A 26,065-nucleotide genomic window follows, 5' to 3' on the forward strand; every position below is an offset into this window, starting at 1 on the left:
AGGAAAGAAATAATCGTATTTTCGAAGAAAAAAAAGTCGGATTTTAGAATCATCATTGATAATTGGTTCTATTATTTTGTATCCATTATTTTATGACATAACATCGAATATTTTGAAGATTTTGACTCTACGGTTTGATTGTTTAATCGATTTGTAAATTTTTTGTAAACGAACGGTGCCCTTTTGGTACTTTTATTTCAATACAATTTTGTACTTTTATTTAAAAAATATATACACTTGTCATTTGGATTGTTTAAAAAATAATTTTAAATAAATATTTTATTCCAAAAATATAATTTGTGATTTAATGAAAAGAATAAGTAGACATTTTAATATTTTTTATTAAATTAAATATCTTGAACAATTGGCTTGATTAATTATTTAATATTTTCATTTTTTTTTATTAAATATTTTATTAAAATTAACTTTTTCCGTCCGACAAATTCGTGTTGGAATGTAAATTATGAAAATATAGAGGTGCAGATAAAATCCTTTAAATTTGAAACTGAGAAAATGAGAAGTAAAAATAAATAAGTACGAGGCGGGATCTCTTCGCGCTGGCTGCCCGTGGTCGCATTATCCATTTCAGAGGAAGGGTTTTAATGGAGAAGATGGAGGAAGGAGACGGAGCTTGAGCTTGTATAATTCAGCTTCAGTTCGTCTCACAATCACCGGTTGGTAAACTTGCTATCCAATCTTTCTCGTCTTTTTCCTCTTCTTTTCTCCATGAATGATGACTCAAAGCTTCTTAAAGCACGGACCAGGCAGTTCTACGCCTTTCTGATATCTTCGAGAATCTCTCGCTGATTTTTTCAGCATTTTTCTTTCAAGTGTTTTATATTTTCATTTTTTCAATTTCTGATTATTCAATTTATAGTTTTCTCATAGGAATGGCAGTAAATCGTATTTCAGAGTTGCACTGTTTCTTTCCACCTGTAAGACGGAGCGACATGAATGTTCTGCCTGTAATCTTTGGTACTTGTCATCCTTTCCAGCACAACAGAATCAGCTTAGAGGCTTCCTCGTCATCCGTTTTCAAGCGGTTTAATCGCTCATCAACGACTCAATTTCCTTCATGGGTTTGTTCCTAACTTCCGTTTATTTTCTATTTAATAGTTGAGATTTGAGAATTACATGTTTCTGAAAAGTGTTTCTGAAAGGTTTTCTAGCTTTTTATAATTTTTTGTTGCATGTGTAATTACTAAGCAGTAGATTTATTATTGAAATGGATTTTGTTCGGAAAAGGTAGTTTGGTAGATTAAGAGGAAAAAGAGTTGTAAAAGCCAATGGAATGGTGGAAAAACTTGGAAGGAAAAGGATAGGAGGAGAATCTAGTGATAGTGATGATGAGGAGGATGGTGGTAAGTCATTCAAAAAAGCAGTTGATGATTCATATCTGGTTGATGATGAAGAGAGACGCGAATGGAGAAGAAAGATTCGTGATGTAATTGATCAGCATCCGGATATCGAGGAGGAACTTGACCTGGTTGAAAAGAGAAAGAAAATGCAAAAACTTCTTGCTGATTACCCGCTTGTCGTGGAGGAGGATGATCCTGATTGGCCTGAAGACGCTGATGGTCGAGGTTTTAACTTGGGTCAATTTTTCAACAAGATTACCATAAAAAATGTCAAGAAGAACAGTGACGACGAAGAGGATGGAAACTATGAAAGTGACAATGAGATAGTGTGGCAGGATGATGATTATATACGCCCAATCAAAGACATTACTGCTGCAGAGTGGGAAGAGACCGTGTTCAAAGACATCAGTCCTCTAATTGTTCTTGTCCATAACCGGTATAAGAGGTTAGTTTTTCTTTTGCTTCATTGGTTTTTGCTTTTATTTGTGCCCCATCGCTTGATTGAACTTGAATTAGTAATCACTGATCCCTTACTGGCAACTGAGAACGTAGACTTATCATCCTGATGATTGATGTAGCCTCCTGTTATCTTTGCATCCAAGTTTCTTGGTTCATAAGTAGTCTCAAATCGTCTGGTATTATCATGCTAGTGCAGTTTTAATCCATGAGTAGAGACTTCTCTATGATTATCATTATCTTCTCAACACGTTGAGATGTTCCATATGTATAGTGCTCGAGAACAAACTTGTGGTTTCTTCAAAACCTCTTCTGTAATCTTACCTCTTTAGCAATTCCTTAGTGTCAAGCTTGGCCAGTGATATGTGAATGTCCTAATCCAAAAGAATAAAGAATTTTCTGGTGCTTTTTATTCTTTGTTTTGCCTATCTTTGGATTTATATATGGAGACACATGCATATATATTCAGTCTGATTACCGCTGGTTTACTATACAAATGAAACTTTTAATGAACTATGTCAGAGAATGTTCTAGATTCTTATTCACGGAAGCTCAAGCATCTGAGACACCTCTTTTGTAATTACTTACTTACAGGTCTATTAAGTCATGTCAGTTGTGAGACACCTCTTTTGTAATTACTTACTTACAGGTCAATTAAGTCATGTCGGTTGTATATCGACTAAGTATGATGATCTGTAACGGTTATGTATCTATTGGATCATTCTACATCTTGGGTTAGAATCCAATATGGTATTAGGACTAGTTTTTTCCTTCTTATGATTAGGCTTTTGCTTCCACAAAAGATCTTATAGCTATGCACTGCGTGAACTAAGGATTAATTCTACATTCGCTATGTGAGAATCAATAATGACTTTATACATTTGTTAGGATAGAATCTAATGCAGAGTACTTCGAACCATAACTTCTGACATTTAGCTTGTCCGAGAATCATGTTGTAGTCTAATTAAAATATCATTCTTTGCAGTCCAAAAGAGAACGAAGAAGTTAGAGATGAATTGGAGAAAGCTATACATATCATATGGAACTGCAGGCTACCTTCCCCTAGAGTAAGTAAATGGATCTAACAATTTATAATTTGCCTTAAATATCTGTATCTCAACCTTTCAATATCTGAAGGTCATTGTGTCTGACATAATAATTCTTTTATCAGTGTGTTGCAGTTGATGCTATAGTTGAGCATGATTTAGTTTCTGCTCTACAAGTATCTATGTTTCCAGAAATTATTTTCACTAAAGCTGGAAGGATATTATACCGCGAGAAGGGTAATTTCTTAAACTAACGAAAATAGGTTTTATATGTTTCTTTCTGTCCAGTTGTGTATGATCTGAAAATCTGCTAGCAAATTCAGGTGTCCGAACTGCAGATGAATTCTCGAAAATTATGGCATTCTTTTATTACGGAGCTGCAAGACCACCTTGTTTGGATGGTATTGGTAACATCCAGGAGCCGATCCCCAGCCTGCCGATCACGCTCAATAACAGTTCTAAGCTGTCTTGACAGTGAAGTCCATTGGTACAATTGCCCTTAACTGTAAGTTGGAAACAATAGAGATATGCTGCTATGTTATATATTTTCTTTTATTGTATATCCGTTTTCCCATGAATTTCTAGTTTTTCTCCTCTGTTCTCTGCGGATTTTTGCTGAAGCTTGTGATTCTGCTCTCTAATGCATAGGTTTTATATAATTTAGATTATCAAATTTTATTTAGGGGCAAATTATAGTTTCAGCTCTTAGTGATTTGGTCTGATATAATTTATATCCAGATACGATATAAATTGTTATAAAAAGTAATACGATATAAATTGTAAAACCGAAATTACATAGCTTTAACTGATATAATGTTTCTTATTGTAAAGTTCACTGCTCTGAGTCTTCTTCACGTCTCCTTCTTCCTCCTCCAGTGGAGTCTTCTTCAATCCATTTGGTAAAAGCATTTATTTCCAGATGGGACAAAAGGGTCAGCTTCCCTTCTAATGAGCTTATGGTAGATATGTAGCTACGTATAGAGAACACCCAGAACCAATATATCTCCATTGATTTTTTAATTTCTATAAAACAAATTTGAACCATAAATATATATTTTATAAATTTATTTTTTTATCGAAATAAATATCTTATACAATACAAGTAGTTGTATGTATCTATTTAACACGAGTGTAAGAAATTTCTCAGGAAATTACTAGTTATTTAGCATAAATACATATATACATGTATACATAAAGTTTTAGTTTTTGTTAAGCTTTTTTTTTTTTTAATGTATATTAAATATTGTGTGAAAATATCAAGTAAATAAATAATTAAAATTTTCTTTTTATATTTGAGTTAGATATCAAAAAATTAATTTTCCAAATAATAATTTCAAATTATAATAATATATATTATTTATTATTTATATTTCTTATTAACATATTAAATATAATTTATAAAATACGTAGTGTTTTATTCTTATTTTTTGCATAGTTTAAAATAAATCCACTATGACTATTCCTCTATGTCTATATTTATTATTTATCCTCCCACTCCAACCAACCGCCATTGTCTGCCTTTCCAAACACCGTCGCATCCATCTCCCTTCCCCCACCCCCAAAACAAACAACGGCGATCGATCATGAACTCAAAGGCGACCTGGCTTGCGACTCTCATCCTGATTCTGTCAAGTATTATAATCTCAACGAAGACCGCGTTTGGCCAGCCTCAGAAATTATCAGCATACGAAATTCTTCAACAATACGGTTTGCCCAAGGGCCTGCTCCCGGAAGGAGTAACCAGGTACGAACTGAACAAAGAAACCGGCGAGTTCGCCGCGTACATGGACGGAACCTGCAGCTTTCCGATCCAATCGTACAACCTGAGATACAAGCAGGTTATAAGAGGAGTGATATCGAATAGGAGGGTCAGCAATCTGAGCGGCGTAAGTGTGAAGGTGTTCTTCTTCTGGCTCAACATCGTACAGGTGGTGCTCGACGGCGACGAACTTCTCTTCTCGGTGGGAATCGCCTCCACCAGTTTCCCCGTGACGAATTTCTTGCAGTCGCCGCACTGTGGCTGTGGACTTGACTGCAATAAGTTGGTTAGCACTGGAGTTCAAGCTGCTGCTGCTGCTTCTTAAACGGTAATTAGTGATAATTTATTTGGTGAATTTAGTGATGATCGGTATAAATAATTATTATTAATGATCGGCTAGGAGTTCTTAATTGATAATTATTATTGATTATTAGTTAAATAATTCTATATTTGGACGTAATGTTTAACTAAGTACTAGTAAATAAAAATAAAAGGATATCTTAAATTTAATTTTAAAGTAATCTTACAAATTAGGTACAATTTTTAAAAATTCAAAGTTTCAATATTAGTTTCAAGTTATAAACTTTTAACTGTTAGATTGTTCATAAATTTTAGTTAATTAGCAAAAATATACACAATAATTGTAATGTAATTTTTTAAATGAAAATACATAGTTAGACTCTTAACATATTAAAAGTTAAATTAAATTTTTTATATTTAGTTAGAACATTATTCAAACAATATCAAATACTGTCTTTATCAATTTTCAACAAGTTATGAGTAAAAGTATATGTATATATATATATATATACACATAGATATATTGTTACATATATTTGAGGTGTTTTTATTTGTGTACGTATATGTGGTAAATGATTTCGAAGAATTATGGAGGTGTCATTGTTAATGGGCAAGAAACTTCCTACCCATATGAAAAAGGACAACATGGGAACATGAGTAGTCATGATATTGGATTTACGTGAGTAAATAAATGTATGCCAATCAACTTCACATTCAAGCTATATGTATATATATGTTGGATGCATAATGATGAAAACAATACATGTATAATCATGAAATTCATAGTATATATGATTTTACCATGTAATCAAAATTTTCTCTTTCAATTTGGTTTAAATTCTAGTTTCAAAGATATGAACAATAATACAATACATATAAGAAAAATAAATTAAATTAAAATAAACACATATTTTAGAATTCTAAAATAAAAAATAATAATTAATTGTACTGTCCTATAGTGTATAAATTTTATTTCATTATTAAACTATGTAAATTTATGTCTCATTATAAATAAATAAGTTTGTATATAAATTCAAATTTCAATTAAATACAATTTAGAAAGAGCTAAAATTTTCATTAATCACTTTACCACCTAAATTACACCCACCGGTAATGATTCTTTTACAAATTAATTAATGAATTTAGACAAAAACAATCTTACGTCATCATCGTCTTCAACCGTACCTCATTCATATCACCGCCTCCGCAATTCTCATCTTGACTGCCCGCTGCATATATAATATAATCAATAACCAGGCAGTCAATACCATGTCCATGGAACTCACTACCTCAACTTAAATACCTCTCTGGAATTTCTATATATACGTGTGTATGTGGGTCTGGTGAGCTATATACATCTACAGCCAGATCTGCAAATACTTGCAGTATTTTTTAAAAAATGTTTGCGATATTTCTCTTCATGATCTTCACCGCAGTGCCATTGGCGCGCTGCGGTGGCATCGACGACACTCCTACGGCCTACGAAGTTCTTCAACAATACGATTTTCCTATCGGTCTTCTTCCCAAGGGCGTACTCGGCTACAAATTAGACAGTTCTACTGGTAAGTTCTCCGTTCACTTAAACGGTTCTTGTTCATTCTCAATACAATCGTATGAGCTCAAGTATAAGTCTACATTTACCGGTGTTATCGCCAAGAGGAAGCTCTCTGAACTCTCCGGCATCCAAGTGAAGATTCTGTTTCTGTGGCTAAGCATTACTAAAGTGACTCGCGACGACGATGAGCTCGAATTCTCGGTCGGGATTACTTCGGCGGATTTTCCTGTCGATAACTTCAACGAATGCCCTACCTGTGGATGTGGATTTGACTGTGATTCGAGGAAGATTGGTAATGGTGGATTGCTGTCGTCTTCTTGATTTAGGTCTTGATGCTTACTGCTTGACTTTGTGCTTTATGTATATGGTAATTAGGTTTTATCTGTAATGTTAATAGTGGATGTGCCTAATATTGACTGAGGAGTCTGGTTCTATGCTTCTGCTTTATTGTATTTGCTAAAAGGAGATCCGACGGTCACGATGACACAGCAGGGTGAGCTGCAGGTGATTTTAGAAAAACCCACAACCTATTTTAAGTAACCATTTTTTGTCTATTTTTTTCTAGAGACAAAATCTCTAGTCAGTCATCACGTGGGATATAACAAACCAAAACGCAAAACTCAATCCCCAAAACGACGTGTCCTGTAGTGATCCAAATCATTCTGCAGCGAGACGACACCGTTTTACCTGACGTGGCGTCGTGGCCCACTCTCCTCCTACCTTTCTTCCATCTTTTCGCTGGCGACCTACCCTCCGAACTTTCTGGTTATCTGCTCGTCGTTCACAAAAACTTTCTGCGAGGAGAATCCGAGAAAACTGTCACATCGACCTTGTATGATTCTGTATAGAAAATAATATTTGCATTTCGAGCAATACCCATGTCTGTTACCTCCACTTTCCCCATCTTCGTCCTCTTCTTCTTCGTCCTCCTCTCACCGCTCTCCAGCTCTTCCACCTCAGCAAATGATGCACCGACGGCGTACGAAGCTCTCAGGAACTATGACTTTCCCGTCGGACTCCTTCCGAAAGGGGTCTTGAAATACGAGCTGGACAAAAGCACGGGCAAATTCCGTGCCTATCTGAACGGCTCTTGCAGCTTCGCTCTAGAGGGATCGTACCAATTGAAGTACAGATCTACGGTCAGTGGGTATATCTCCAATGACAGGCTTTGGAACTTGAGTGGGATAAGCGTGAAGGTGCTGTTCTTGTGGCTGAATATCGTGGAGGTTGTCAGGGATGGAGACGAACTCGAGTTCTCTGTTGGGATCGCTTCCGCGAGCTTCCCGATTAATAATTTCTACGAGTGCCCGCAGTGTGGATGTGGCTTGGATTGCGTTAATGGGCAAGTAAGGAAGCTTAAAACAAACCCTTTGCTTTCTTCATTTTAGGAGAATTCAATTTGTTCCTTGTTGAAGGGGATGTTTTAATGGAGTTTAAACGTCTGTACATGTCTACTTTGAGATGAATCGTAATGGGATTTCTTAGTTATTTATCATTGAATTAGCTTTAGATTTTATCGAGTGATAAGGGTCATACACTGATGTGAGCATGGACGGATTGAACCATTCCAACAACCATTCAAGCCAAGGGGCCCACGGGTGCTAATTTTTTTTGTGTGAGTTTCAGATTGCATTTATTGACCGAGTTATCATCTTCATGGTTGGAATTTTGTCTTGGAAAGAGGGCTCATCCTAGATTAAGCTTCTAGAACTAGGAACCAGAATGGTCATACGATTCTTCTGTTTCTGAAGAAGGTGAGGTTCAATCCAATTCTAGTTAAATTCTAGCATGACTTCAGGCCTAGAAGGAAGCTTGTAGTAGCATGATTTTAGAAATTATATTCAGGTTGTGATGGTTCATGAGTCCATCTAAATTTTAGTCAAACTTTAGTTCTAATTCTAAATTTATTCGAGTTGATGGTGGGGTTAGTGCAGACTCAAACCCAATAAATTATGTTTTAGTTATACATACACAGACACGCACACGCACACACACACACATATATATATTAAAACTCTTACCCAAAAAGGAATTGTATGTATTAAGACTTAATGTGAGAATTAACTAGAAATCAAACAATAGATGGACTAGAATTAGCATAATTCTAATTAAAGTCTTCTTTACAAGACTAGTAGTTAGTCTTGGAAACCAGCTTCCTATGATTATGAGAGAATCACAGATGTATCATCTTGATGGGGCACATGGTATCAGAGCTAGATTAATATGGCATATTCAACCTTCTCTTCCACTGAGAAAACCCCTTTGTCTGGTCACACCACAATCTTTCCAGCCAACCCAAATTCCACTACTTCCTGTTATGCCCACCACCCCTTATTTTAATTGATCCTTAACTGATGTATTGTTTGTGTTGCCTTAAAAATGCACTTCCGGTACGCAGAAGTGTGGTCTCAGGGAATTTCTTGAACATTGACTGAGTCGCATGGTATGGCTATGGGCATAATGAAATGGATATTGAGTTTCTGATATAGGCAAGCCTCTGTTTCAAGAACTAGGTTCTGTGTTGAAATATACAATTTTCTTGATGTTTTAAGTCTTGCGTATTGCTTGACTACTGCTGGAAGTAGGACATTCTGGTTTTGTAGTAAAAGGACATATATTTTAGGCTTTTTTTCACTGCATATTAATGGATGGATGTATAGTTATTCAGAGCTATCTTTAAGATTTTCTTACTTTTATTCATAGAATTGGCATGTCTAATCAGAACCAAGCATGAAATTGTTTTCTTGAACAGTTTCAATACTAAAGATGTATCAGAAGCGTGATAGTTCCCTGTAGATGTATGAGAACCCTAGGATTTAGTTCAGTTTATTATAATTTAAGCAGCCACTTCTGGATTAAATGAACTTTAAAAGAAAATGTGAAATTATTTGCATATCTATTTTTTTATTTTGGAATGTGAATATAAAGTATACTTGCAAATGAAATTCCACATTTGTTCTGAAATTCATTTGTTCCAATTTTCAACCCTAGCATGAGATTTTATTAAAGTCACAACTTTTTAAAGCTTGGAATTTCTTCTGTTGAAGGTTACTGTTAGAACATGGATGTAGGAGTAGCAACCTTGAGATTTCAAAATTGTCAAAAGTACGAAAACATCTCACGAGATTCAATAACCCCAAATAACAAATTTTTTGTGCTTATTTGCACTGGCCTTGCTTTACCAACTATGGTGAATGACATAAGAACCCTAGATTGGGTCTATTCTTATTTTTAAGCCATTACCATATTTTAAAAGACAGCCTTTAAAGCTCAAACCCTTTTAGTCAAGTGTGTTCTCAGAATATTGTGTTGTTCCAGAAGAGGCTTCTTTTATAGCGGTTAAATTGATTTCGAGGAATAATCCTCAGTCATGTGTCTGGATCTTTGGTAAATACCGATTATTAGCTTTCCATACTGGGGAAACCTAATTATGATAACGGGTCCGTTAGAAACTCTACTAGGAGTGATCTTCCATGTGAGTGTTTAGATAGGAGCATGAAATACAGAGTAGGGATTAGGTGAAGATTTTCCAGTGTTGTGGCAATCAGTGAAGATATGGGCTTACTGAGCAAGATAAAAAGGAAAGCAACACCTTTAGCTTTAACTGATGAAGCAAAGATTAGTTTGCTCTTTTTATCACTAAGAAGAAATAGAAGAAAACAAGTGGAAATTTAGAATCTGGGTTACGCCTGAATATGATTCTCAGTGATTAGTGCATATCTATGTGATGTTTGGTACCGAACCCGAGTGGTAAAAATAGAAAGAAGAAAACATGTAGATTGACCTTGAAAGTCTGATTATAACTAGATGAGATTTGAATTGGATTAGTTTAAGTATACATTAAATATATATAAATTGTGATTAGTTTTATGTGTTAAATATTTTCTAAGAAAAAAGATGTAGAAACAAATGAGATGAAAAAAATAAAATGTAAATAGTAGTAGAGGTAGCAAACTATAAAATGAACAATACAGATTCAATATCAGTAGAGGAATTCAGGTCTTAGTAAGATAGAGTTACTTGTTTACAAGTATTTTTTTCAGGCTAGAGAAGAAAAAAAGAACAAAAAGAATTAAACTATCACCTGGTGAACTGAGCCTAAGTAGGATCATAATTATCCATAGAGAGATAAAGAACAAGGTCATCGAAGGCTTTTATAACTTTCAGTAAAGCCCACAAGGATGTAATGAGTTCAAGCCACTAAAAACTGAGTGCACATATTCCCAATCTGATTAATGTTAGAGATCTGAACTTCCTAACTACGGGAGAGGGTCTCACGGATATGGATCTTAATAACAATCCGATTAACGTGAGAGATCTGAGCTTCCTAACAACGGGAGAGGATCTCACGGATATGGATCTCAATAGGAGTAATCATCGAATTGTTACTGTATAGGTTGTTGAAGGAGTTGTTGAACAAGAAAATAACCAGTCTCCAAAATCAGTCTCTGAATACCATTCTCTCAATCCAATTTGAGACCATCATAGACACTGTTGAACTCGGTTGTAATAGAGTGTGGTTGATCCTAATGCGGCTCATGAAGCCCGCCAACCATATACTACTACTATCTCAAATCACGGCCACAGATCGTTGCTAGGGTCTCCAAAGCCAAATCCATCCATATTAAGTTTGTGCTACCCGGCAGGCTATTATGGTTGTCGGTGGTAGTAACATGTGGTGCTTGTTTGGAATGCGCAGCATGACTACACTGACCGAACTAGCTGACTTCTTTTTGAGAAGGTCGTGCGGATTCTTGTTCTACTAATCCTCAGTACTACTCTCGCCATCATTTCTCTGCAAGTGTTCATTTCTTTTTCTCCATACGAACCAAGTAGTTGTCGGAAAGATAGATCTTCGACTAAAGATATCACGTTCGTTAACTTCTGTAAAAAGCGTTCATTGAATCGAACCATCTAACAATTAAACCCATCCAACCCTTTTGATTTGGTACATGAATCCAAACTTGAGAAGCCACCTCTTGATTTAGTACATGAATCCATACTCGATAAGCCATCTCTTATTAGCCCCAGAGAACTCCCATATTTGCACTATTCTTTTAAATGAGAATTATACCATATTTACACATCAATTATAACATTATTTACTCAGAAATACATAGATCAGGAAAGAGGTAAATTTATCAATACAGTAGTAATAGAAGAATAGTGAATGGATCATAAGAGTGAAGCATTATATTGCCAATTGGGTGACTGCTACTGGCAATCAAAAGTTCAGTTTTTTTGGGCATTGCACATGGAGTCACCCAAGAAAAAGGTAATTGTTGGTATGATTCGTTCTTCTTTCTGGCAAAGAAAAGAGAAGGCAAATACAAATCTTTATGTAAAATGTAATGCAGTTTTTATGATTGTTTACAACATTAAGTAATCATTAAGTATAATTTATTATTTGACTTCTATTTGCTGGTAAATATTATAAAAGTTACTGCTATAATCATGAGTTGTCTGTCATTGAGAGAAGAATTTAGGAACATATTGGCCTTTGAGTCAAGCCATGGGTCATGTCCTCCATCAACAAAAGCCAAGAACAGAGTGTTTAATATCCAAACCTGAACGTCAGAAATCTAAAGTTCCCAAAATTGTTTCTCTTGGAGTGGCTGAAAAGTAGAGTTTTCTAATATCCATGCCTTAAAATTGAAGAGTATTTGGTTCTTAATAATAAATACCCAAATGAATATATATATATATATATATATATATATTTTTTTTTTTGTAAAAGTGTGAATTCACATTGTAAACTGTATATCAACATGTATTGATTACTAAAGTATTGTATTATATAATTGGTGGAATGTATGAATTTTTAATTAAAAAATAAATATTGGTATTTAATAATTATAACTTGCATGAATAATTTTACAAAAATTTTATGTCTCTTTCAAAAAATAATTTACTAAAAAACACGTGGATCACTCGAATTCCACCAACATATGCATATACATGTATATATATATATATATATATATAAATAATACCATTCTATATATAAAGAGAGTTGGGTGCAAGTTGGCAAATGTTGCTGTCAATTATTTTTTTAAAAAAATAAATAAATAAATAAATAAAGAAGGGAAGGAAGTGTTGAAACGCAAATGAAATTCTCCACTTGCAAGTAATTAATGGAGACATGAAATTATTTGGTGATGGGAATCCAGAAGGTTCAAAGCTTGTGTGCGCTTATCCATAATGCATGCATCGGCAACTTCCTCTTCCTTATTATAGTACATGTTTTTTGTATGTATGCATGTGTGTGTCGTGTCTATATAATATATATATATATATATGTATGTATGTATGTATGTATGTATGTTTTCCAAGTTAATGTAATTGACTCTTCAACACCAGACAACTCACTGTCTGTTAAGCATGTCCTTGTCTCTCGACCTTCCCGCAATTCACCGCATCTTCAATTTTCTTTTATATATATGTATATATATATATATATTTAATCTTTGAGTTAATCATTTCAAACTATTTAACACAAATGTCTTTCTCATATTTATTTCCACGGACTATTAATACGGCTGCGATTGCGGTCACTCCTCAATCACCCAAAACAGAGACACAGTCCAAAACAGAGAAGGCATCTGTTCCGAGCTTATCTACATATACAAGATATACACACACACAACATATACATATACATATATATATATAAGAGAAACTATAATTTTACTGGGTTTAAATTTTAAATATAGAATAACAGAGCATGTGGCTAGCAGATCTCAAATTTAAAGTTTCCCCACTTAAAATTAGAAAAATTTTACAGTGTCTTTCTTTTCAATGAATAAAATTTTACAATTATGTTAATTATATAATTTGTCTCACTCATAATTATAATGAAATTTTATCTTAATTCATAATATAGACTCGATAAAGCAACGAAAATGATAGTATAAAAAAAAAAAAATTAGTTGTCTGCAACTTGCAAGCAATGATAATTCTCATAATTTAATTTGGTTCTTAAATACCCTGTCAATACATTATGTTATATAATATAAAAAAAATAAAAACATGTGTTGTTCTCAAGGAAAATGTGGATTCAATATTTTCTTCGCCCACTCCGCTGGTTATTAGGATTATAATAAAATTTTCTTAATTTTAATCCGACTGAATTTTCTTTTAACCGGACAAGAAAAATATATATATTATTTTCAATGTCCAAAAATTGATTCAAAAATGATATTATATTTATGTGCACATATATATATGTGTGTGTATATATACATGTACACAACGCTTGTAATTATTTAATTAATTAAAGTTAATTAGTAATCAAGAAACTGTATATATATGTGTATATATTTATACTCGAAAGATTTGATTAAAGAAAAACCACTATACCAAATATAATCAATATTTTTGAAGTGTAATTATAATAAAAGCAAATATTCCGGACATACTAATCATGACAAAGTTAATTTATTCATTGGATTTTTCTTACACTAATCATCATTAGAACTAATAAAAACTATTAGCTCCGACCTCATCGTAAAGCAGAAAGTAACGTAAGAGAAACTGCCCCATCAACATCAACGGTAAATCAAAGAATTAGACATCTATGATTTGTTTAGAACTAGCGGACGCACCGATATCTCCGTGCGCTGTACCACACCTTCACCTTTCTCCCTTTAACCGAACACTAGCTCTTTGTTGCTCAACAAAGAAGCGACGACGTTTTAAAATTTTAAGAACTATCTCGTTTTTTTGTTTTGTAACTGTTTTGTTACAGGCATCTCCATTTTTAGTGCTTGTTGTTTAAGAGCGTGGCGCGTAGCTCCGCGGGATCGATCTCTTTGGTGCCATTATCGGGCCTGTAGTAGCCGGTTTTCGGATCGGGCACCCAGGACACCTTCTCGGTTGACCGTGCAGACTCCTCTCCTGTTTTGTTCAACACGGCGCTGTTTCTCGAAGCTCCGGCTCTCCCCGCGCTCGATACCACTCCTTGCGATCCGGTTGCATATCCTCGTCTGTAAATACACAAATCACATCCAGATAAGAACCAGAGATTAACACGTAAAAGCCAAACCTAAACGAAAATCATCACGAAGAGACATGAAAACTCGATAACTCACCTAAAGACGGCGGTTGATATTCCATCGGCGAAGAAAACAGAGAAAACCTTAGCGTTTGAGAAAGAGCGAGCCATTTCAAACTACTTTAACAGAGTTTTCAGGTCCAAAGCGCAGAAAGAAGAAGAACTTGACACCGCTACACAGAAACTTCGCTTCAGATTGCCGTTGAGAGAAAGAGAAAAAAGAAAACTTCGTTGGCAACGATCGAAAAAAGATCTCTCTCGCTGCCTCTCGCTTTTCCTCTCTCTCTTTCTCTCTGTCTCGTCTATGCGCGAAGAGTGAGTTGCAGGGAGGAGAGGAGAAGGGTTTATATAGAAGCGGAGAAAGAAAGAACGCGTGATATTCGTCAACGAATACGATCCACTGGAAGCAGTTAACGGACCTCGTCAAATTAGGGCTCCAGACCACTCACGTGCATTTGGTTTGGAGTGATGAATCTGAAAGGTGAAATTACTCAAATACCCCTGAATCCCTTGATTCACTTTAATCGAATGATATTATTATATATAATTATTAAATAAAGCAACTTAATTATTTTTATTGAATTTATTAAAATTAACATTTATTTACAATTTTAAAATTCTATACTAAATTAAAAATAATTTCAATTATTTTATGCTAAAATTTTCATTTATATGTATTGATAGTTGAAATAAATTTATAAATTTAAAAATTAAATTAGGAGGAAAAAGATTAAGGGCATAAATGTAAAAGAGCAAAGTGCGTGGTTGTCATCTCTAATATTTACGTGGGGGCAAATTGGAGGGGTGTGAGAGAGAGTTAACTTCAATCGCGATCAAACGCGTGAGGGAGCACGAGAAAGGGCGAAGGTCGGCGAGAATTAGGAGTGAGTTCCAAAAAGGCTATGCAAATGGAGCAACTTTAAATCTGGGCCGTCAACGTGTCGAGAAATTAGCGGATAAGATGAGGCGGCGGGACTTGGCTTTCTTTCTAGGAAGCGAACTGCAAAAGTGACCGTTTCTCGTGGCGAAAGGTCTGCCGCGGTCTTAGTCAACACCAAAGTCCAAACCTCAGTCGTCACTCGCGCGTATTGTTTCACTTAATATTATATAAAAATAATTATTAATATATAATATTTGATTTAATGATATATATAATTTAACTTAGTAATATGTTCGTAATATTTTGGATGATTAAATTAAATTGTATAGTAATAAATTATAAATTTTTTAAATAAAATAAATACTTTGTACTAACTAATTTTTTATTATAAAATTAAATTAAATAAAAAATCCGACCTAATATTTTATATTCAATAAAAAAAATAAAATTAAATAACAACATATTAATTAGTATTTATTTTTATCGAATAAAAAAATTAAATTAAAATTTTAATTTATTATTATTGTCTTAACTAAATAACTCTAACATGCAAAATGTTATTTCGTTTATAAATATAATTAATTTATTAAAATTTTATTATATTTTCACTAATTTATTAGTAAATTAATTATTTAATATCGTTAAATTAAATATTATAAATTCGTTACCGTTATTTCATAACATGCCTATAAATTTAACTATTTCTCAAAATTATTTATTTTTCTTTATTATTACTCTTGTATTAATTTTTTTTACTATATTTCATTTGTGATTTTTTTTGTTACCTATACGTATGATTGCGAGTGATATTAAATAATTATATACTATTCATATAATTTATAGTAACCGACAACTATTTGTTCACAATGTGTTGTGATTGACTACACGAGTATCACATGTTATAAATTAGAAGTCACTTTTATATTGTAAACTTTAGATGTATGAATTATCTAGATAGTCCTTGAGGAATATAATATCTTAAAGTTGAACTTATAAAAAAATAATTGTATAATTAAATATTATATTCAATTCGAAAATATAATATCTTAACATTAATATACAAATTTAATAGTTGATTAATTTTAATTAAATAAAAATTTTAAGCATAAAGAAAAAATTAATTTATTTAAAAATACCACAATAATTGTTCGTACTTTTATGATTTTTTATAAATTTATAGATTCGAATTGAAGTATGTATTATACGTGTAAAGGCCCGGAACTTAAATAAAATAAATTTATAATTTAAAATGCGAAATCTAATAGTAGACTTTAGAGTTTGCATTCCATAAATAATATTTTAGAATACCCAATAGGGATATGGTAATGTCAATTTAAAAAAAAATAGTTAAAGAAAAACGAATAAATAAGTATTTTATGATAACCTTCATTAATACTTGAAGGAAATTTAGATGGTGAATTACTCACAACCCTCTTCCTGATCAGGATTTTGATATTGGTCTTCTTGATTTAAAATGGTTAATGAATTGGTTAGCTACACTAATTCAATAAGAATATCGCACTAATCACATATACGGAAAACTGAAAATTGGTAAAAATCATAAAAACAACTATTAAAACCTTTAATTTGATGTAAATTCATTTAATATAAAGAAAGTCGTTTATTCCATACTCACATAAAGAGTTTTCCCAAAAACAACATACGAAAACCCATATTCATACCACATTTATATTTTAAAGCATAAGATAACAGGAGGCAATAACTTTATATTCTTACATACTTACTGATACCCCTGGAGATCCATAGGAATGTCCCCCAACTCGTAAACTCAATATTCAATTTTTACAATAATTGGTCGTCTCCATACCCCATCCGGTAATTGACGCCAAATATTCAATTGTTTCGATACCCCGTCCGGTATGATGATAAACTATGTCTTTCAAACTTTTATGGTAAAGGATTTTTCAGTCCCGTTCGACTGAGGTAACGTTCACAGTAGGGTTCCCTATATACCGAGCCCATCCGTCATTTCCCTGGGTGCCCACTAAGTATTTCACATAGAGATTTCCATCAACAAAACCACTAATCACGTAAATCACTATCTCATATTATATTTACAAATCAATTAAACGATATTCATGCTGATAATATATAACCGAATATATCAGATAAATCAATAAAACTATAAAAATATAAATTTAGAACATACACCATATAATAACAAGCAAATAGAGCAGTACAATAAAATAAACAGAAAAATTGAAACAATTGTTAATTAATTAATTCCGTCTTCACTAGTGACATATAATTATTTTAGATTCTCTATTTTTTCATAAAAATACGAAATTATATAACGTTAAGTCTCAATTTACCATAATGGGGAATATGGTGAAAGATTCTTACCCGGATCGTTATTTTAAGATGTGTGTTGTCTCTACACCTCTTAACGAGTACCGAATTTCTTGAATTTTTCATGCAAAATCTAAAACACTCATTACGTATTTAAAAATATCCCATAAATCTAAAATCGGTGCCCAAAACTCTTTCTGGCTGATTTTGGGGTTCTAACGCGGTAGAGCTGCCGTGCTCCAACGCCCACGGCGGCGGTTCACCTCAATCTGGTCAGTTTTGGCCAATTTTAGCCGGTCTTGACCAGTTTTAGACATACCCCCACATAAAAATATGTTAGGGGCCTCGGTTGGCAGGAAAATCTCCAAAAATACCAAACCTACCGGCGGGGGGATCACCGTGTGCAGCGGCTCTGCCAGTCCTTCTTTGCGGCTGAAGTTCCTTCTTCTGCTAACTTGTATAGAAAAAGACGGTGAACACAGTGATCGAAAAATTGTATAAAACGTGAAATGAGAACGGGCTCATCGGAGAGATTTTTGAGTTTTGGTCGCGGCAGCTCCGCCAGACTTTGCCCGTAATTTTCGGCTCACCTGCCGTCCCTCTTACTCCGATTTGGCCACAGGAATGCTCGGAATTGAATTTATAGCAGGTAGCAGAAATTTTTATATTTTTTGGTAGCCGGTGGTGGCTCTGGTGCGGTGGCTCCGGTGCGGTGGCAGTCAGCAGTCAGCCTTCTTATCCGGCGCTTGATTTTTCTTCTCTGGCAGAGGCTGGCGGCTAAGGTTTGGGCTCCTATGCGACGTGAAGTATTTATATCCATCTAGTGTCGATTTGGGCCGCTCATTGTGATTGATATCGTCTATCCGATTGCGCATAAATAGAAAACGAATCTGAACTGTCTATCGCGATTAATCTCATCCGTCTGATCACGCCTAAGGAGGAAACAAATTCGGGTCGTCAACGCGCGCGGGATCGATCCTGGACCGTTCGATCGTGGGGCATGCGCATCGTCCGCGTGGCCTCTCGCATGACACTGATATCAGCGTGCCTTGCCACGCAACATGCTCCGGTTCATCGAGGTTGTTGATTGGCAGTTCTACGTGGCCAAATTTTTTCTATTTGCATTTTGATAATCTGTTTTTATTTTTTTTAAAAAAAACACTACCCGAACACAAATTTTTATTTATTTTTTCCAAAATTATTTTTGATTACATCCATAACCTATTTTTTTTAATAATTTAACAAAATTAAATTAAATCAATTTATAAATGATTTTTTTTTATATTTTTAAGTTATCAAAATTAATCGCGGATAAAATTTCGAGATAAGGTATTACAATATGTGCGTAGTTGTTAGAATATTAATTATATTACCTTTGCTTATTATATAATATTTATTGTATTTACTATTAGTGTAAATATGTTACTTCAATTATTAAAAATATTTATTTAAAGACACAAACATTGTAGATTATTATCCAAACTTGGCCTATAAAACCGGACTAAATTGACATGTTTGGTTCAAAATGAAAGAAGGGACTAAACCGACATGTTTTTATATGAACCATATTGAATTAAATAAGCCACAATTCAAGCCTTGATCAATGACATTCTATGTCAAAAAACCCAATTCATATCGGTCTATTATCTTTATAAACTCATTTTTTTTTTCAAACTAGACAATAAAAGAAACTTATAAACCAAAACTAAAAACACTGAAACCCTAACCGACTAGCCCATATTAGCTTGTATGCCCTCCATCATTCCCCAAATTTGAAACCTAACTTGAATAAATAGTCGTCTACCTCAAGTCAGACCAACTCGCCTATGTTTATAGGGGCGACCTCTTTTATTTATTTTAACGTATGCTTTCAGTTTCATCTTTAATTTTATATAAAAATTATTTTTTTATTCGCACTAACAATAGATAATATACTTTTGATTTTAATCTTTATTTCATTAAATAATTTTAGACATCCCTTATGCATATTTCACTCTTCAGTTCGCTTATGCTTATAATGCAAGTAATATATATATATATATTTTTTAATATATGATGAATCTATTTTTGTTTCAACTATATATTAACAAATTTTCATATAATTCTAACCAATATTTTCTTTATATTTTAACTATATAATAACAAACTTATGCTCTTTATTATTTTAGGAAACAATATATTTCTATTTTCTCACTTTAAAAATAAGAAAAAGAAAATATAAGAACCATATGTCAATAAATATTTATTTTTAATTTAATTTAATTTAATTTAATTAACGTTGGCAGCTGACAATTGGGCCATGTCTCTTTAAAACCTAGTAATCGGCCAATTTTGGGGCGAAAACCAAAATAAAATAAAATTTAAGCCCATTTCTGCAAATTTTCAAAATTCCCACAAAAAATTAGGGCTTTACCCAAACCCCAAATTAGTTCTCTTCCCTCTGAACTTCCTCACTTCCACTCGTTGGCGTCTTTTCTGAAATCGAACGCACTAGCCAGCATCGTCAATCATGGAAATGGCGGAGCCCAATCCTGAACCTGAAATCACCGCTAACATGACAATCTACATAAACAATCTCAACGAGAAAATCAAAATCGACGGTACATTTTTTTCATAATACTCCCCCATTTCTCAATTTGGTTTTTGTATGTTTTTTGTGGCCTGAATTTTTTTGATGAAAACATTTGTCCAGAATTGAAGAAATCTATGCACGCTGTGTTCTCGCAGTTTGGGAAGATACTGGAGGTGTTGGCCTTCAAGACGCTGAAGCACAAGGGCCAGGCATGGGTTGTTTTTGAGAATGTCTCCTCTGCTAGTAATGCTATTACGAAAATGAACGGCTTTCCTTTCTACGATAAACCTATGGTGCCGCCTTCTCTCACTCTTTTGTTTTGTTTATGAATTAATCTGCTTGTTTCTTAGGCTGCCTTATTATGTTGTTTTTCAATCTTGTTAAATCTGGTAAGATTGCTAAAAAAGTATACGGAAAAAAGTTTAGTAGATTGGTGCTTCAGAACAAGATTAGTGCATCTATTGGTTATGTAGATTCTGATTTTAAAAAAAGTTGAGAATTTGATTTGGGATTACTGTAATTTCTGATATACAGTGGTTTCTAGTCTAACGAGAAAGAGGCTAGTGTTACGTGAGTGCTGTTTTAATACTAGTTTCCCATGGAACTCAAGGTTAGTGCATGTAAATGCCATTCTAATAGTAGTTTCATGGAAACTTAGTTGATAACGTTCTTGATATATAAGGTATGAATTTATAATGGAAACATAAGGAAGTAATCCTTATAAATGCATGAATATTTGCACTTATCCTTGAACCAGATCATTTAGATCTTGGGTGTTTTGGACAGTTCAGTAGCAAAATTTTTTTGTTCATATGTTACATTTGTGTGGTAACTGCAGTTCTCCACGAAGTATAGAGGTTCATTTTGTCGATTATATTCAAATTGATTGAATTAGTATACTCCTGAGTTTTGCTCTTATTACTTGTCCATTGAGTATAGAGGCTGATTTAGGAAGGTTATTTTTTATATGGATCATATGGTTTGCTTTTCTTCTGATAATCATTTCTTCAAGTTGGAGAGAAGATTTGCTTCTTCTGCAAATAAATAATGATGTATGATGTTCACAATACAGAGAATACAATATGCAAAAACAAAATCAGATATTATTGCGAAGGCTGATGGTACTTTTGTTCCACGGGAAAAGAGGAAGAGACATGAAGAAAAGAGTGAGATTTTAAATTCCATTGTTATTTACTTATTGAATTGTCTCTCTATGTTTCTGCGTGCATATGGTATTATTACTCCTAAGATTAATGTGTTCTCCTTGGTACAAACATTTTCCTAAATCTATATTAATTTAGAAATCTCATATAGGTAAAATTATTTGTTTGAGTGATTTCTAAATCCTAGCAAGATCCTCGTGCTGTGTAAGTAGTATACAATTTTTAAGAGTTATGATTTTCTCTTCTAACTTCTATTGTCTTGGATCTACTAGCAATCAACATGAAGTCCTAATTTGTTAGCATCTTGTTATTGTGGTCCTTAGAGACTAATTTGCTGCTTTGAGTTTGTTTTCTCCTTTGAGTTTGCATTCCTGAAATTTTCTTTTTCATTATTTTTCATAAATGGAGCTGGCAAGAAACGGAAAGAGCAACATGATCCTAATCAGATGGGCATGGGTCTGAATACTGGTTACGCTGGCGCCTATGGTGCAATGCCTCCGGTATGCATATATAATGCTTCTAAAGATCTCTTCTCCGTATACATGTGAAATTTAGTCAAACAGTTGATATATATAATTTCATATGAATGGGTTAGTTGCTGTGTTTTTGCCATTTGGTTTATGTGAATTGTGTCCAAAATACAATGTCTATTTGGAAATACATCTGGTGCAAAATCAATGGTGGTCTGGAAGAGATGTATTATGAACATGCACCATGAATGCGGTAATTACTACTTCCAGAAAAGGAGATGCATGTAAACCACAAATGAGTTAATTGGATAGGCAAACAGAGGTAAGGCATTGGTTAGGTCTATGGAGTTTTATTTCTTTCCAGTACTAAAAAGTACGTCTACAGTTGTAGAAAAACTGTCTTTACAAGAATTGTCGGAGGGTCCTCATTTTCTAGACTTTTTCGAGCAAATTAAAGAGAATGGATTATCTACTTCTAAACTAATAGAAGGATGCTGTCCTCAGAAAAGATCTTCATTGGAAAGTAGTATATATGCTTGTTTAACAGTCATTATAAGTCAATAGTTGCTTTAGACGCACTTGTGTGCGAGTTATATATTATATATACACTTCATCTTTATCAAATTAACTAAAAAATGGATGGAGGTTGTCTGTTCATTTTAATGCAATTCCTTTATACAATCTTGATCATTTTGCTTCATTCTCCTCCAAACTCTTGCAGCTGTCACAAATACCTTACCCAGGTGGTGCAAAATCTATGGTTCCTGAGGCACCAGCTCCGCCAAACAGCATATTGTTTGTTCAGAATCTTCCGCACGAGACAACACCAATGATGCTGCAAATGCTCTTCTGCCAATACCCTGGGTTTAAGGAGGTTAGGATGGTGGAAGCAAAGCCGGGAATCGCCTTTGTGGAGTATGCCGATGAGATGCAAGCAACAGTTGCAATGCAAGGACTCCAAGGATTCAAGATACAGCAAAACCAGATGTTGATTACCTATGCCAAGAAATAGAAAGTGAGTTGTTATCTGGTTTTGCTATTCAGGATAGGAGAAAGCTAGTGGTAGTCACCATCAGCTTTATGTATTGGCTCTTTAGAATATCTGAGTATAAGATAAGCGGCAATGTTTGTATACCCAAGTAGTTTCAATGACTTTGTCCTTGTATTATAGACCCGATTGAATGTGAAAATGGCTATGTTTGGAACAGAAGGGAAATTTGTGTAGAAGTTAATTTTAAAATTTATAGGAAGGTTATGTTTAGAATAAATTCTAAATTTATGAAGAATTTATTTGTAAAGCTACCAATACCTTTACCAGGAGAGATGATAAAATTCAGATCACATATAACTAAAAGATTCACTTCATTCCATCAAATTTAATGGAATTTAGAATTCATTGTTTGAGTTTTATATGAAATTTTAAATGACTTGAATTTCAAATGAATTTAATTTAGTAAGAGAAAATTTTAATCTGCGATAACAAACAAATAAAACAACTCTGTTCGGAAATTTGAGAGAATCAGTTGCATTTTCCAAAAAATCGCAAAATCCAACATGAAAAATAAGGCAAAACTGACTTCCGAAACATTACACGAAACTCCACAAGCTCTGCCATTAATTGATTGATAAGCTAGGTTTTTCTAACTACACTCTTTCCAGCTCAGTATTGTGTTTATCTAGTTGGTCTTTCAACTCCTTAGTCCACCCTTGGATGAGTCTTTCCTGCTTCTTGATAATCTCATTTTTGTTCTTCAGCTCTTCTTCCATCATAGCAATCTCCTGCAAACCATGAGATCAGAAATGAAGTTCCCGGGATAGATCGAACATGCATTGAATCTTTAGGAATATAGCCTAATTACCTTCCTAAGGGTTTCAATATTGGTTGGTAAGTCATCCCGCTGCAGGCTGATGAAATATAATTGAAGCTTTTTTGCAGCCTCCATAAAGTCTCTGGCATGCCTCTCCACGTCAACTTAAACAACATAAACACTCTTATTAGCATCTAATGGATAGGAATGCAAAATTCTGCTATGTGACTATATGACTATTCATTTTCTCTCCGAATTACTCAAAAAGACGCAAACAATACCATAATCACCAGCTTAAAGTAATCAAGCCCCATAAACAACAGTTGCTAGAAAAACCATGCAATGCCTGGTATAGGCTGGTGCCATGTCATTTGATCAACAAATAGTGCAGGCAGAATACAAATTATTCCAATGGAAAACAGTGCAGGAGCAGAAACAAACCATACAAAAACAGAGAACTCTTTTATCTTTAAGAATTTCAGATAGCGAAAAATTCAATTGGGAAGAAGACACCATGAAGATGAATCTAAAATAATCAGCAGTAAATCCTGTATGCCACTTTATCTTTTACTATTTTAGCACGAGATAAGGTCTATAGAAGATAGTATATCTAGAGTGGTAACTTATAATTTCACTATTCCACTTGCTAGACTGAATAAAAATGAGAAGAAAGTCTAAGAAAAGAGAGCACTCAGTATCTGTCTGCATTTTCCTCCAATTAATGATTTCAGGTAAGAATCCAGAAAAAATTCCTTCAAATCTTCATGCAAGTTCATTTATCAACAGGAGACATGCTGGAAATATTACTGCCTTACATGAGCATGAGGGAATAAAAGTATCAATACCATTACGATCGTTTTCTGCCTTCCTATTAATCTTGATAAGGACACAAGACCTCAAAATCCACATAGTCATGAAAAGATTCCAATTATCATGCTGAATTATCTAAAAAAATCCGGTTGGACCCTCTAGTATCTATCATGTGAGTATTAAACAATAACAGAAAAACGGAATAGGCGAATTGACCACTGTGACTAATGAAAGAAAAGAAGTTGAATTTACAAGAACATTCTGGAGCTTGTTTTCAGTTAGGCTCAAACTCTAAGCTCGATATACTAAATATTGCAAAATCCTAAACATTATCTGTCTCTAATATAAAAATAAGGCATGCGCTTTACAAAAAATGTCCTTTGATAATCCAACATATAACAATAAAAGAACCGGCGGTCACAAGTATGATACGGCAGAAGGAAGTATATGAAATAAAATTTTCTTTTCATAGCATGCAGTACATGAGCCACACTTAGTTCATACTGCTAAGAAACTTTCCTCCTCAACCAAGCAGAATTCAATTTATGATCTTTTGCAAACTGCTATAGTCTTCACTCTTCCGTGATAAAGAGAAAAATTACACAGCAATTTATCAAAAAACGGACTCAGCAACTCGATTTCAGTCATTTCCTAGTTCGAGAAGCTGAGAGAGAGATTTGCAGGTTAAGGAGACGATTCATTGCATAGATGATAAGCAAGGGCAAACTACTCTATATATCAAGAAATCAATACTACCTTAAACAATTGTTATACCTGAAATCAGTGAAAGAAACGAGAGAAGCTCCGAAAAGAAGAAGAGAGAGTTGAAAAAAGAAGTTGTAGGGGTTACTAACTTTGATGAGAAGGATGAGGAGATCGATCAATGGCTTGGAGCTCCCTGGCGGGCAGGCATGGAAGCAGAGCCGTTTCTAAGGCGGTGACATACGAAGTCATGTCTTCTCTTTGATTTTGATTTTGTTGTGGTGATTGCCGCTGCGGAACATCTCCGCCTCCGCCTCCTCCTCCTCCTCCTCCTCCTCCTAGCTGCTCCGCCATTTTCTCCCCTTCTGAATCCTCTGTAGACCTTGTTCTACTTCCGGCCTGAACCGGCTCAAGGAGAACTGAACTTGGGCTAAATAAATGGGCTTGGTCGTGGAGATGGACAGGATCACAAGGAAGAAAATAAATTTAATTAAAATTATGAATTTAATTGAATCATTTAATTAAGTTTTATATTAAATCATTCGAGACTCTTATTAAATTAAGTTAAATTTTATTAATTAATTATAATTTATATATATTTTATTAAAACTATAATTTTTAGTATTTTCAAAAATTAATTTATTTGCATTTTATTTATTCTACAAATATGAAATTATATATATAAATTATTTTCTCTCTTACATTAAAAAAAATAAATTTAAGAGTTGAAAAGTATTTTTTTGTTTTTTTTGAAATTCAATAAATCTTCTTCAAGAAGGAAGATAATAAGCTCGCTTAAAAAAAAAAGGGCGCCAATATCGTG

The 26,065-nt window shown here is 33.8% G+C and overlaps 7 protein-coding genes across 12 annotated transcripts; 5 read left to right on the top strand and 2 right to left on the bottom strand.

Moving 5' to 3' along the window:
- Positions 1-481: 481 nt before the first annotated feature.
- On the top strand, positions 482-3,990 carry MRL7-L (Thioredoxin superfamily protein). 6 transcript variants are annotated; one of them, XM_088220109.1, is made up of 7 exons: positions 483-674; positions 878-1,079; positions 1,250-1,803; positions 2,800-2,881; positions 2,986-3,097; positions 3,184-3,365; positions 3,692-3,990. In XM_088220109.1, the coding sequence occupies exons 2-6, from the start codon at positions 891-893 to the stop codon at positions 3,330-3,332; spliced, it is 1,086 nt and encodes a 361-aa protein (XP_088076235.1). In that variant the 5' UTR covers positions 483-674; positions 878-890; the 3' UTR covers positions 3,333-3,365; positions 3,692-3,990. The 6 variants fall into 6 exon arrangements, with proteins under 6 accessions (XP_021907112.1, XP_088076235.1, XP_088076237.1 ...); XM_022051420.2 differs by lacking the exon at positions 3,692-3,990 and having other exon boundaries at positions 482-678; positions 3,184-3,538; XM_088220111.1 differs by lacking the exon at positions 3,692-3,990 and having other exon boundaries at positions 483-678; positions 889-1,079; positions 3,184-3,538.
- A 301-nt stretch (positions 3,991-4,291) lies between these two features.
- LOC110821407 (uncharacterized) lies at positions 4,292-5,129 on the top strand. Its single transcript, XM_022051244.2, has one exon. It carries the CDS (start codon positions 4,327-4,329, stop codon positions 4,942-4,944), a length of 618 nt encoding a protein of 205 aa, XP_021906936.1. The 5' UTR covers positions 4,292-4,326; the 3' UTR covers positions 4,945-5,129.
- A 1,189-nt stretch (positions 5,130-6,318) lies between these two features.
- Positions 6,319-6,795, top strand: LOC110821415 (uncharacterized protein At5g01610-like). The gene has a single exon (XM_022051254.2). It carries the CDS (start codon positions 6,319-6,321, stop codon positions 6,793-6,795), a length of 477 nt encoding a protein of 158 aa, XP_021906946.1.
- Positions 6,796-7,045: 250 nt separating this feature from the next.
- LOC110821414 (uncharacterized protein At5g01610-like) lies at positions 7,046-7,969 on the top strand. The gene has a single exon (XM_022051253.2). It carries the CDS (start codon positions 7,353-7,355, stop codon positions 7,860-7,862), a length of 510 nt encoding a protein of 169 aa, XP_021906945.1. The 5' UTR covers positions 7,046-7,352; the 3' UTR covers positions 7,863-7,969.
- Positions 7,970-13,895: 5,926 nt separating this feature from the next.
- LOC110821234 (protein SENESCENCE-ASSOCIATED GENE 21, mitochondrial-like) lies at positions 13,896-14,856 on the bottom strand. The gene is made up of 2 exons (XM_022051000.2): positions 14,565-14,856; positions 13,896-14,459 (listed from the first exon to the last, which is right to left on the bottom strand). Exons 1-2 carry the CDS (start codon positions 14,636-14,638, stop codon positions 14,234-14,236), a joined length of 300 nt encoding a protein of 99 aa, XP_021906692.1. The 5' UTR covers positions 14,639-14,856; the 3' UTR covers positions 13,896-14,233.
- A 5,281-nt stretch (positions 14,857-20,137) lies between these two features.
- Positions 20,138-23,132, top strand: U1A (spliceosomal protein U1A). Its single transcript, XM_088220113.1, has 5 exons — positions 20,138-20,317; positions 20,410-20,582; positions 21,362-21,455; positions 21,861-21,952; positions 22,644-23,132. Exons 1-5 carry the CDS (start codon positions 20,227-20,229, stop codon positions 22,932-22,934), a joined length of 741 nt encoding a protein of 246 aa, XP_088076239.1. The 5' UTR covers positions 20,138-20,226; the 3' UTR covers positions 22,935-23,132.
- Positions 23,133-23,366: 234 nt separating this feature from the next.
- LOC110821416 (mediator of RNA polymerase II transcription subunit-like protein) lies at positions 23,367-25,644 on the bottom strand. Its single transcript, XM_022051255.2, has 3 exons — positions 25,395-25,644; positions 23,782-23,894; positions 23,367-23,701 (listed from the first exon to the last, which is right to left on the bottom strand). Exons 1-3 carry the CDS (start codon positions 25,594-25,596, stop codon positions 23,567-23,569), a joined length of 450 nt encoding a protein of 149 aa, XP_021906947.1. The 5' UTR covers positions 25,597-25,644; the 3' UTR covers positions 23,367-23,566.
- Between the last annotated feature and the right edge of the window lie 421 nt (positions 25,645-26,065).

Source organism: Carica papaya, chromosome 5 (genome assembly GCF_054855325.1).
Source record: "Carica papaya isolate Zhongbai chromosome 5, ASM5485532v1, whole genome shotgun sequence".
Taxonomy (NCBI): Eukaryota; Viridiplantae; Streptophyta; class Magnoliopsida; order Brassicales; family Caricaceae; genus Carica; species Carica papaya.